Here is a 12,877-nt window from a genome sequence, read left to right on the forward strand (position 1 = left end):
GTGGACACAATTCCTGAGCCGGGTGAGCCAAACCTCCAGCAACGGTGAAACAATACAATACGGGATTGGTATTGGCCAATACTACATATAGTATTGTTTTTTTGATACATCATCAATACCATGTATTGTATTGAAAAAAAGATACAATACAGTGGTATATTATCTAAAAAACAACACCTTTTCTGGGCAATTGGCGCTCAAGCCAATGGCCCCTCCCAGCAATACACTTGTATTGTATTGTATCAGGATGTATTGGCAATACAATACCCCTCTTTCTCTGGCTGTCTGGAGGGTCTAGCCCCTATGTCTCCAAGGTCCGCTTGAGAATGCTATTCCAACACCAAACCTCTTGCAAACACATATATCATTGAGTCATCTTGTGTTGAGGTAGGCCGGCCCCAACATGTCCTGAGAGGCCATCCCCATTGGCTGTGGATCAGAGGGCACTGGCCACAGACCTTGGTGTTAGCAGCAATGGGCCACTGCACTACACTAACGTTATTGGACAATAACTGTTAGTGTAGCCATTTTATTGACTCCCAAATTTTTTTTATTTGTTATCTCAGATACAAGTATCCATACTAACAATAACAGGAAATACCAGCAATAACAACAATAACAGGCGTTTTATTGCTACTAACATTATACAATAACAGTTATTGCTGTTATCCATCACTATTTCCTGGGCAAGTTTCTGTATTGTTAGCAGCACAAAAAAAGAGATAACAGAAAATTCATTGTTATTTTTAGCTGGTTTTGGCTACACTAAAAAATAACATTAGTGTATTGGCCCACCGTTGGTGTTAGGAGCTGCGGTTGCACTGAAAGGTGGGCCACTACGCTACATTTAGTCATTAGTTCAGTGCAGCGTAGCGGATCTAAACTACAACTGACGGGGTTTTCCGTTAGTGGTCAGTGATTGCCCGCTACCGCTATCAGGCACCCCTCAAAACTACAGGGCTGCTATCAGCGCTAGCAGTGCTATTCAACCGCGAAAAAAGCTGATAGCCCTGTTAGCGCCTGTTAGTGTAGTGTAGAGGCCCGTAGTGGGCACTCCAGCTAACATCACTGTGCCAGGAACTACGCAGCTCTAAACTAGCAGATAGTTTAGCGTAGTGGCCCACTGCAACTTGCAGCATAGCCTGTCCTTCACTGTGCTTACAGCCATGTCAGAAAAGCCTGCAGTTGGGTAGGCCCATCTTTTGGGCTGCTGATTTCAGCCTCAAAGCCTGTATGGCTCCTGTATGTCAGGAATGCCATTGGAAGAAGAAATCCAGTTTCTTTGTTTTTAACTTTGGGGCCTCGAGAGTTGCACCGTTGGAATCCTGGAGTGATTTGATGGCAATCTGGCCCTTCGCCGCACACCCCCCCCCCCCCCCCTGCCCCCATGGCCAGCCCGGCACCCTCCTCGAGCTGACCCAGCTGCCCAAAGGAGTTTCAACTGCCTGATGCAGAAATCATTTTCAGCCACACGAGCCCACAAGCTTTTCCAACATGTCTGTATGTGCGCACCAACTATGAAGGTTCCGCGGCTCCCTCCATGCAAGGTAGGGGGAATCAATGGAGACTCCTTTTCTCTCGTTAGTATTTTCTGCTCAAATTGAGCTGCCAAAATGTGTGTGTGCCAGTTGAGCTGTCGAGGAGGTCAACAAATGAACTCCATTCTTGGTGCGCACTGCGCGAGTCCCCGAAGCCGGGAAGCCCGCGCCCGGGCATCCGAGGCAGGCGAAAGCTCGGACGGGGCACGGGCTCGGGGGGCACGAAACGAGGCAAAGCCAGACGTCAGCCCGAGAATGGAAACCGCACCCTCCACCACCACCACCACCACCACGACGACTCGAACCAGAGAAACCCGCAGCGACCGATGGGCATCTTCGACAAGCTGACGGGGCCGAAGCCTGCCGGCACGGCACCGCACCAACAAGGCCCTGCATCCAACCCGTACCCCGCCCAGCCGGGCGTGCCCGCAGCCACGCACGCCTCCACCGGCCCGATGACCGCTGGCGGCGACGCCCGGCCGTTGCCGCCCGGATGGGAGAAGTTCAGCCGCGCCCCCCCCCCCCCCCCCCCCCTCTCTGCTCCCCATTCCTCCTCGCTGACTGATCGTGGCGGGTTTTTGTGCGGATAGACAATGGGACGCGACATACCAGCGCTATTTCTTCATCGACACCCGGGCGCCGGGCGGGCCCCAGTCGCACTGGATCCATCCGAGCGACCAAGCCGGCGCCTCCGACCCCCGCGGGGCGCCGCCCGGCCCGGCCTCCCAGCCGCCCCCTGGCGCCCCTTACCAGCCGTCAGCATCTCTCTCTCCCTCCCCGTTCCCCCAAGAAGTCTGGGCTGATCGCGCGCCTCCCACAGTTACGCCCAGCCCTACCAGCCCGGCTACGCCCCCCAATATCAGCAGCCGCAGCAACAGCAGATGGCTCCCGGCCCGGCCCCGAACGCCCGCCGCCCGGGAGGAATGAATCCGTACCGCGCTTTCCCTCCTCTCTCTTCTCCCAACCCTATCGTGCTGACATTTGACGCGGAATGGACTGCGTGTGGGTATGATAGGATGTTAGCAGGCGCAGGCGGTCTCGCGGGCGGCATGTTGCTGGGCTCGATGCTCGAGGGCCACCACCACCACCACGACGCGGGCTACACCTCGTCCGTCCTGCTCTTTCCTCTCCCCCCCCCCCCCCCCCCCCCCCAAACCCCTTCCGTCCGTGCTGATGATCCCCTCGGGGTTCTGTGTGTAGGGGGTACGAACAGGGGTACGAACAGGGGTACGATAACGGGTTCGAGAACGGCGACGATTGGGGCGCGGACGGCGGCGACTTCGGCGGCGACTTCTTCTGACCTCTTCTCTCTCCCTCCCGCTTGTACACACGCACAATCGTCTCTCTCTTTCTCTCGGCACTGCACATATCCCACACACATTGCAAATCACACTCTTCTCTTCTGCTGTCTCTGGATGTATCTACTAGCACTCCCTTCTCCCTTACCAGCACACACGGACATGCACTTCCCCACTCATCCTCCTTATCCAAAAATCACTATGTATCATCTTTTTTGCTCTTGGCGCAAGAGCAAGCATGTCTCTCCCAGGTCACACAAACCACAGAGGCCAGGTGCATCGGAAACTCGTTGAAGGGCACAAGCACACGGGTTTTTGTATGGATGTGAAGAGCCAGAGACCAGAAGACATCTTTATAAGTATTACGCAGCACCTCAATAACCACACAGACACACACACTTCTTTCTTTTGTTTTTTGATAAAAAGGATGATCCGGGAGAAGACAAGAGATGAAAAGAGCAGCCAACATGCATGTATGTAAGATTCACTTGCTGAGAGAGAGAGAGAGATGTATATCTATGGGATCTTGTTTTGAGGAGACACTATCGATCAATCAATGATATATATACAAAGAAACCAAGCGCAGCTCTTCTCTCTCTCGAGAAAGAAATTATTTATAAAGAAAGAGAGAAGAGGAAAGAGAGAAAGGGGGGAGGGGTTAGGAGAGATAGAGATGGTTGCGGTCGTGGCCTTCGAACTCGGTCTCGAAGAGCGCCTGGAGCTGGCTGTGATGGGCGGCGAAGTTCGAGCGTAAGGGGTCGGTATCGGGGGCGGTGGTCAGCCCCATCCGGAGCAGGCCGGGCGAAGGAGGGGACGCGGAAAGCGGGGGGTGGGTGAGAGTAGACGCGGAGGGGGGGCGGGGGTGCTTGGGGTCGATAGGGAAGCCGAAGATGCCCCAGTCGTCGAGCTTGAAGAGGTCTTCTTGGTCGGGATGATGGCGGTGGAGGAGGAAGGGGTCGGGACAGGAGGGGCGCTCGTCGGGCGCGGGCCCACCGTCGGCCTCGTCCTGCTCTCCCAGGCCACCCAACACGAGATCAAGCAACAGGCCATGATGGCCGTCTCCGCCGAGGTCCGTCGGCCCAGCCAGCCGGGCCCAGCCCTCAGAAGGAGGAGGAAGAGGGCCGGGAGGAGGGGCTGGCAGGCCGGGGCGGCGGAGGAGACGGCCATCAGCGGGCGACACAGCGTGCTCACCGGGGAGACGCAGGGCGCTCTGCGGGAGCTGTCCGGCCGGGCCGTCCGACCCGCCGACCCACCGTTCCGCTGCAGGGAATCCTCGCGTGCTACGAGGCGGGGGTGGGGGGCGGGGGGGACGGGGTGTGCGGCGGGGGACAGCGCCGACAGGGCCCGCTCCGCGGGAGCCTGTGGTTGCTGATCAGGTGGAGGAGTCTCTGGTCGAGTGGGAGCGAGGGTCGGAGGGCGGGGGTCGCTCGGCGAGCCGGATGGGCTCGGCCACGTTCCTTGGTTCCATCGTGTATCATCCATCGCGGCCATCGTCATCATCGTCTCGAATCGGTCGTCGTCATGCGAGGAGTCTCGGTGTTCCTTGCTCGTCGGGCGATCGGTGGTGGGCGAGCTGCTCGGCGAGGGCGCGGGGCGGTCGAGGAGGAGCGAGTCCCAGTCCATGGACAGCTGGCTGAGCTCGTCGGGATGATGATGGTGGTGGTGGTGGTGGTGGTAGTAGGTCGGGGTGGGTTGGGGGAGGTGGTCGGAGGGGGAGAGGAGCTGGGCGGGGGACGGGGAGTGGAGGGACTTGTCGATCTCGTCGTCTTTCAGGATCATCTCGATCATCCCTTGGTCGATCTCGATGGCGGGCGAGGAGCCTTGGGGGCGGTGCTCGTCCGGGGCGCTGAGCGGGGGTAGCTGGGCCTTCTTGAGCTCGTAGGCGAGCTGGCTGCGGAGCTGGCTGTTCTCCTCCTCGAGCACATGGATGCGCACCTTGGAGAGATACTCGGCCTGGGCGGGGGAGATCGTCGGGGAGGGGTGGTGGTCGGCGGTCCTGTTGAGCTGGGGGTCGATCTTCTTGTCCGTCTCTGGGGACGGGGATGGTGCGGCCGGGCTGGGCTGGATGATCGAGGGGTCGATCGAGTCCGGCGAGAGGGCCGACCAGCTGGCGGGCTGTGGGGGGCTGGCTGGGCCGGAGGGCTTCCCGGCCGACTCGCCGGCGGCTTGCTGGCAGCACGGGCGCAGACAGGGCATCGCTGGCGGGGGCCTGGACAGGATCCGGAGCTGTTCTTCGAGCTCCCTGACCCTGTTCTCGAGCTCGGCGACATGCTCCTTCTTGCGGTCCCTGGAGGCCTGGGCAGCAGCTGGAGGGGGGGAGAGGGTGTCAGTGCGGGTGGGTGGGTGTCTCTGGTGTGGTGGGTTCGGACTGACTGCGGTTGCGGATCATGCGTGCCAGCTTGCGCTCCTCCTTGGACATGCCCGGGTGGGGGCTGAAGGGGTCGAAGGGCAGCTCCTGGATGCTGGCGGGGCGGGAGATCTTGGCTGGCTTGGGGTTGTGGCCGTCGTCTGGCTTGCGCTTGGCGAGGGAGTGGTCTGAGTTGGAGGCTGAGGGGGTGGGCGAGCCACTGCGGAGGGTGGACATGGTGAGGAGGGTAGTGGATGAAGTGGATGGGGATGAAGTCGATGGGGGTGGGATGGGGTGGATGGGGTGGGGTGGGGTGTTGATGAGATGGTGTGGCGTTGTTGCAGCAACCACTCGGAACCAAAAACACCGAACCAAACAACAGCCAAACAATCCCATTCGATCAAACAACCCACTAAACCTGTCAGGATGACCAGCTACATACAATATAATCACAAACAGCAGAGTCCAGACAAATCCACAGTCGAGAAATTCATCACTCCCACTCCAAAAGCCAAATTATCCATCACCTGGAGCTGGCAAATAATACTCACAAGGGACTTTAACCATATGTATATCCCTATCCTCAATCCCAACTCATATAAGAAAACACCGTCGGAATCCTCAGCTGGATCAAAAGAACTATAGACCAATTGAACTGTGATTGAGAAAAATAAGCATGGTGAAATTGATCGGATCAGAACAGATAAAGGTAATAATACCAAAAAAAAAAAACAAGCAATAAAATCCAAGAAGATGAGCAGGTAGCTTGTAGATGTGAGAAACAAGCCATATAGGCCAACGTCCAGGGTGCTACACAACGCTACAGCTACAAGCACAAGTGGGCAGATATGGTAAGCCCACCTATACTCAGTGGGCTGATCAGGTTGATGAGGGAGTACATCCAACTTGGGTATTCAAATTGGAGTATGAGACTAGACAAGACAGATATCACAGTAAGGCTGGAGGTGTGCGTGAGAGGAAGAGAAAAGAAAAAAAAAAAACAGACTTCCAACAGCTACCACTCCAGAAAAGTGATCCTAATTGGCAAGATATCAAGAATCTGCAGATCCTCAGTTGGAGCCTCTGGGCTGTCTCTGGGAGTACGTAAATCAGCAGTGGCAGGGGCTACAGATTCATGACAAGCCTCTGTCTACCCAAATCATACTCAAAATATCATCAGTGGGATGGTTTGACTACCACTGCAGTCCTCAATCAAAGCATCAGGATGACCATCACTGCAAGAAAAACCCTGGAAACTGCCATAAATTACATCCTGCCCTTTCATGCACAGTCACTGTGCATCCAACCTTGGTTGGAATAACCCTTGAGAAAGGCTTGAGTATCACCTCAAGCTTCTAGAAATGCTTACTTTGAATCCGGATACCCGCCACCTTTCTTATTCATTCCCAGAAATCCACATCCGCACATGTGTGTCCAAACGTGGATACCCGCCCCTCAAAACCCACGTAAGACATAAAATATAAAATTTATTACTAGAGATGTAACCGCGCAGGAGGCCACTGCGGGGAATACCGCAATTGGGTCCCAAAACTCAATGCAGACATTGGGTCCCTGTCAGCGGCAGCGATACCAAGACAATAGTCTTCTAGCTACGCTGGCTGCAAGGATGAGATAGAGATTTAAGACTAAGCCCGGATGTTTCTAGAAAAACACCGGGAAGTAGAAATAGTTTTATTTTTAATACGGAGGGGCTTGACTTTAGAGAAAGTCAAGAGTATTTAAGTGCCCTCCGTTAAGATTTCAGGGCCTGTAGAACAGGGGTGGTAGAGTGCCTGAAGTAGCGGGGGCCTGTAATACAGGTTTGGTTCGCTAAAATAACCCCAGAACAGATCTTTTCTAACAAAGAATCTGAGAAAAATAAGGAAAGTTAAGCAGACTCACTAAGAAACTAGGATTTCGAGGAAGCTAGCTGAGAGTCGGCTGAAAGTTCCTTTTGCGATGAACAGCGGAATCTAGAGGGGAGGCGATGAGAAGCGTACCACCACGTAAATTCTAAGACTTCAGGCGAATCGGACAAGACAAATGGGTAAGCAGGACGAAGTTTGAGGTCGAATGTTTACTGGGAAGGTTTTGTCGGGATGTCTGAAGATGTCTCTTCTTTCTTTGGCGGAGAATAGTCTCTTTATATAGAATTCTCTATGGATCTCTTACTTCACCGTAGAGATCCAGGTCTCTAGGGATCATTCGCGACTTTCCGCGGGAGCTCATCTCTTCGTCATGACTTCTTGTCACGGAGATGAGCCCTTCTTTTTTTTAGGGAAGCTAAGATGAGCGCTTTCTATGCTACCGCGAGTCTTCTTCGTAATGTTTTGCTTATGTCTCTTGTTTTAGCGATCATAGTCGCATGTCTCCCATTGCGAGTGTAGCAGCTTTCTTGAGCTATCTTAGTTTCAAACGTTTTTTTGTATTCTTTTGTACTTCTGTGCCTCCTTTCTTATTTTAAGGAGGCGCTATTTATTTATGTATTTTTCTCTTTATACTTAGATTTTTTATTACACATATTCCTTTTTAGAGGAATGTGCTTTTTTCTTTGGTTTTTCTATACTTGCTTTGTAACAGCATTCTAAACTCGCTTTGTAACAGTATTTTTTTTTTATGTATCTTTCAGCTAACTCTGGTACAGTAGCTAGCTGACAGTCCCAAGACTCAATGCGGTAAGAGATGAATTAACTGCAGAGGAGGCCATTGTGGTGATTTATATTGGCAAGTGTGGTGGAATTTCCACTTGGCAATAGTGCGCGCGGGAATGCACAAACAGCTGAGCTCAGAGTGCATTCAGTGACATAACACTGAGGATGATGTCAGGAAAGCACAATAGGAAAAGCTTACAGAAAGTCACATGCACACAGAATGCACAGATTGGATGTTATGTGGATTACGCACCACAGGATTTGGATTGGGTGGCGGACTGGAGCGGATGGGTAGGGCTGGACTGTGGCTGACCAAACACGGGGACTGATAGCAGCGGCGCGCCAGCGGGTGAGCCAGGGCAGCTGAAGCGGGTTCCACCAGCAGGTGGCACTGGTGAGAGACCAACTGGACGGGGCGGGGCAGAGGATGTGGGAGGTCAAGCATTGGAGAGGAGCAGAGCCTGGGAAAGTGATGTGCGGAAATTGGGCGGAGGTGAAGGACTAGTGCAGGATCGGGTGGGAACAGAGGTGTTGTAAAGCTCAAAAGTGTTCCTGAGAACCTTTTGCTGAGTGCAGAAAGGGATGAATGAGGTTACCTCTGCCTTTCCTGGGTCACTAGACACTAAAACAAGCCCCCCCAATCTTAGATTGGAAGGTTTATGTAGTGATAGTGGATGACAGCTCTGTTTATGAAACTTACGGCAGAAAACCCGTCAAAATAAGGGTTTTGGGCCCTAGTACTGTAACTGTACTGATTTAAACACTGGTAATTTAAATTACCAAACTTGTTACGTGGCAAATATGGCCACTACAAGGGTTTCACACTCTGTAACAGAGGAGGGATTAACTATGTAATTATTAATTACAGGGAATTAATTTGGCGTAAAAAGTAGGTGGTAAGCGCTTAAAATGATTGGCTGCTTGACAGAGGCGGTGGTCTTATGGCAACTACTTATAAGGATAAAGCTTTGAATATGCTAATAAGGGATTTTTGATGATTTAAAGGGTTTAATCCAGTGGATTTTACATGCTGGGGATGGTTTATAAGGAAAAGTGGCTACAATAGTAGCAGAGGAGAATATTCACGGCAAACTTACAGTTTATGGGTGGTGAATGGTCTGGGGGATCTTTTCCTGAGGGCCAAATAGGTCTCTATTTATAGAGGGGACCTCAGTGGGTGTAAACACTGGAGGACTTCCCTTTGATTTACACGGCCGTGTAATGTCAGATCTGGCACTTGTAAAGCCAGATCTGACTCACCTTGTATTTTTTAGCTTTAGAAGCTTTTCCGCAGGCTTTAGATGCTAGAATACCTGCCAGATTTACACCCCCAGGTATTCCAGCAACTCGGCCTCATCCGCAACACCCATCAAATCAACTACTACCTCGACATCAGGACCACCTCATCCATCATGGAATTGGAATTCCAATTCGACCACGCTCGCAGGCGCCAGCAAGATGATGACGACGCAGCTCTGGCGATAATCTTATCATTGGGCCTCTCAGGGAAACGATTCAGCATCCGGACACTGCGAACCTACCTTACAAGAGCTGACCTTGCTGGTCACCCTTGATTCAACAGCGCGTGGGCCCACCTGCGAGCTGTAGGGAACGATCGCGCGTACATGACAACAATGGGTGTTGATCTTCAAACATTCAAATCACTGCTGGTCCCTTTTTCATAGGCTTGGTCTTTCTCAACAATCACAAGATCAGATGTGAATGCAAACGGATTTCCTAGACCTGACAGGCGTTCCCTTGATGCCGCCGGTGGTCTGGGTCTGCTTCTACATTGGATCACCTCAACGATGCCGTGCTACAACCTCCAGCAGATCTTTTCAATCACGCCGGCTGTTTGCACTCGCGACCTACAGCACGCACGCCACTGCCTACTTTCAGTTCTCAGAGGCCTCCGAATAGCTCGAATTACTTGGCCTTCCAAGGTAGAAATGTGTCGCACATACAGTTCAATGATTGAAAAAAAACATCCTCGCCTCAAGAACTGTTTTGGCTTCATTGATGGCTTGAATATCCCGGTGGATGTAGCTGATGATGAAGAGTAAGTTACACCCTTTGTGACGTCTTATCTGCCTGTTACTAGACATCTGATCTGGTTCTTTCTTTGCTATCATAATAGCCTTCAGAACGCATACTACAATGGCTGGACTTGCTCGCATTACTGCAGCAATATCCTAACCTTTGCACCGGACGGTACGATTATTCATGCAATCCTAAACGCTCCGGGCTCGTGGCACGACTCAAACATTGCTCAGAGACTGTACAAGAAGCTCATGGATGACACACCAGCTGGTTTCCGCAGTATCAGCGATACCGCGTTCCCACGACGCACCAACCGCCTCAAATACCGCATCTTGGCTCCGATGAAACGGGGTGACCAACTACCGACTTCTACTAGTTCGTTTGCTCAACTAAAGCTCCTCAATGAAGAAGTGGTCTCTGCCCGTCAAGCAGCAGAATGGGGAATGCGATCTGTTCAATCATCATTTGCTCGCTTGAAGCTACCTTTACCAGCATCTGACCACAAATACCGCGCAGAGGTACTCGAGCTGGCGGTTCGTTTACACCAGGTCAAGTGCCGATCCGTTGGGATCAATCAAACTCGGACGGTCTACAACAGTGCCCCTAGCGAGTTAGAGCAAATTGGTCGCCGATTTAACAATATGTTGTTTCCTGAGCAGCGACGACGTGCTCACATTAGCCGTTATTACAATGGCTGGTTATGAGATGTTTTTTCCAAGTGTTATTAAGTGTTATACGAAATAAAAAAGCGTTTTTGGAGCTCTTCAGCAGCGACTTGCTCACAGTAGCAAAGGTTATGATTGTTTCATTCAAAAGCGTACTATAAACAAACATATGATGAGATCTGTAAGCTCGGGTGGCAATGACTTTAACCCTTGAGTTCTCCGATGAACAGGACAACAAGATAAAACTGGACCACTCTGATTTGAATTGCAAAACAAATGATTGGTCCAACGTGAAGAGCAAGATCCCTAGGAGCAAACCAAAAAACAATCAGATTTGAATGAAAACTGTCAGCAAAAACCTTGGATCAAATTTGAACCAGTCAGTCTGATTGGAGAATGCAAGATGAGGGTACGCACCTCTCTAGTATTGATTGTTGACTCCATGAGAGGCAGATCGGGAAGAGCCATCGCCCGCGAGGTTGCTGGCGCGTCCAAATGACTCCGCGGCTCCAGTAGCGCTGCCAGCTTGTCCAAAAGAGTCCGCTGATCCTCCGGTGAAGTCATGACGAGGGAAATTGTGCCCACAATTTTCATTCAAAGATCCATCGCAAGTGGGGATCCCGGATTTTCCAAAAGAATTCATAGCTCCACCAGCGCTTGCTTGTTCAAAAGAATCAGCCGCCGCTTGGGGGGTGTAGTCGTGCCTGCGAGTGGCATTCCAATAGCCTTCAGCAGAGAGGTTGGCCGAACGTCCAACAGGCTGCGAATGAAAGAGGGATGGGCCATTGGACATCATCTGCCACATATCAAGCTTGTTCTGCAAGGCTTGAATCTGAAATCGCTGCTCGGAAATTGTATCCTTGAGCTTGGCAACTTGGCTTTGATCACCCATACGTAACGCCACATTTTCTTGACGTAGTTTCTCGATAGTCTTGGTTGCCTCGCGAAGCTGTATGGCGTAGAACTGAGTCATCCCCGTCTCGGTTTCCTTTTTCTCGCGGGCCACCGGATCATACTACGCAGCAAGGGAAGCCTCAAGGGTAGACCCTGCTCAAGACGTGAAAGTGCTACTACGAGAGGCCTTTGACGGACTGGACGACATCGCTGGGGCTCAAATCCCTCCACCGGCGCTTTTCTTCATGTTGGACCTGTGGGGGCCGCTCTGGGAAGGGATCGAGTCATCTGGAGACAAGGGGTCACCAGGGAAGCGTAAAGGGGGAGGCAAGGTGGCCGATGAATCCATGGAAGTGTCCGGATCATCGTTTTCATTGTTATTTTCTTCATTCTCATTGTCATCATCACCATTGGAATCTTTTGGTGACAACTGGTGATTGACTGGCGAAGGTGGTATTGGTGCACCAACACCATTCCTATATTGATAACAGGAAAGTTGTCAATCTCAGCCTCCAATGTGAGAACTCCTTTGGGATGGGTTGGCAGTCCTTTGAGGGGGAAATAACAATATGATAATATTCCAGCTAAGTAATACTAATGTTACGGGTGGTTTGAAAGACCTGCCCCTCTATTATACTACACAGAATTCTGACAACAAATTTATTTATTGTTGTGGCGTGACTTTATGATGGAGAAAACTTGTATGTAGTAGTCTCTATCAGACCTAGATCAGTTTTAACAAGTACAAGGTGCGTATACAACCTCTATATGGCAAGATGGGCAAAGAATATAATCAAGTGAGAATATGTTTTGTTGGGTTTTTAATGGTTTGAGCAGAGGGAAATGATGATGGAGTGTGGTATGGGATTTCTATGTTAATGTATGATGACTGTGTCTTCTGTGATGATGGCAAAATGATGACTGGTGACCACTGAGCTGGGGTGCCTGGGTGATGATGGAAAAATGGTGGGAAGAGGGCCTCCTTATATGTTCTTTTCTGAGTTATTTTTGCTGGTGAGGGCTGCACTTGAGGCATTTCTGCTGGTGGTGACCCTGTGGATTGCACTGCCTTCTGCAAGGGGTGCATGACTTAAACTGATGTTCCGCATGACAATGTGTGATTTGTACTTTTTAAGGCAAAGGCCGCCTAGGTTGGTTGCACTGCCAAAGTGGAGGCTTTCTGACCGCATGCATCAATGTAAGGTTTGCGCAAATCTGTTGAGTTGTTGAGTGGAGGCCTAGTCAATGCAGTTTCCAATGTGCCTGTTGTGTGAGGTGATCTGTAGCTAATAGTGGAGGCCTGCCTAACTAGTAAATCTAACTATACTCTTCTATATATGCATGCCTTTTATGATTTATTATATGACTTTCCACCTGGGTATGGCCTGTACTAAACCTATAATTGTAACTAACTTCTAAACTAAAAGAGCTAGCTGGGTAGTTG

The 12,877-nt window shown here is 51.3% G+C and overlaps 3 protein-coding genes across 3 annotated transcripts; 1 reads left to right on the forward strand and 2 right to left on the reverse strand.

Annotated features, from left to right (window-relative positions):
- Positions 1-303: 303 nt before the first annotated feature.
- On the forward strand, positions 304-2,838 carry PtA15_15A303 (uncharacterized protein; the record flags this gene model as incomplete). Its single annotated transcript, XM_053163496.1, has 5 exons — positions 304-314; positions 2,129-2,293; positions 2,359-2,469; positions 2,554-2,589; positions 2,739-2,838. The coding sequence occupies 5 exons, from the start codon at positions 304-306 to the stop codon at positions 2,836-2,838; spliced, it is 423 nt and encodes a 140-aa protein (XP_053027465.1).
- A 482-nt stretch (positions 2,839-3,320) lies between these two features.
- On the reverse strand, positions 3,321-5,420 carry PtA15_15A304 (uncharacterized protein; the record flags this gene model as incomplete). The annotated part of the gene is made up of 6 exons (XM_053163497.1): positions 3,321-3,327; positions 3,535-3,935; positions 4,028-4,469; positions 4,572-4,892; positions 5,016-5,142; positions 5,210-5,420. 6 exons carry the CDS (start codon positions 5,418-5,420, stop codon positions 3,321-3,323), a joined length of 1,509 nt encoding a protein of 502 aa, XP_053027466.1.
- Positions 5,421-10,960: 5,540 nt separating this feature from the next.
- PtA15_15A305 (uncharacterized protein) lies at positions 10,961-11,512 on the reverse strand (the record flags this gene model as incomplete). Its single annotated transcript, XM_053163498.1, has 1 exon — positions 10,961-11,512. One exon carries the CDS (start codon positions 11,510-11,512, stop codon positions 10,961-10,963), a length of 552 nt encoding a protein of 183 aa, XP_053027467.1.
- Positions 11,513-12,877: the final 1,365 nt, after the last annotated feature.

This window comes from Puccinia triticina, chromosome 15A (assembly GCF_026914185.1).
Source record: "Puccinia triticina chromosome 15A, complete sequence".
In the NCBI taxonomy this organism is placed as follows: domain Eukaryota; kingdom Fungi; phylum Basidiomycota; class Pucciniomycetes; order Pucciniales; family Pucciniaceae; genus Puccinia; species Puccinia triticina.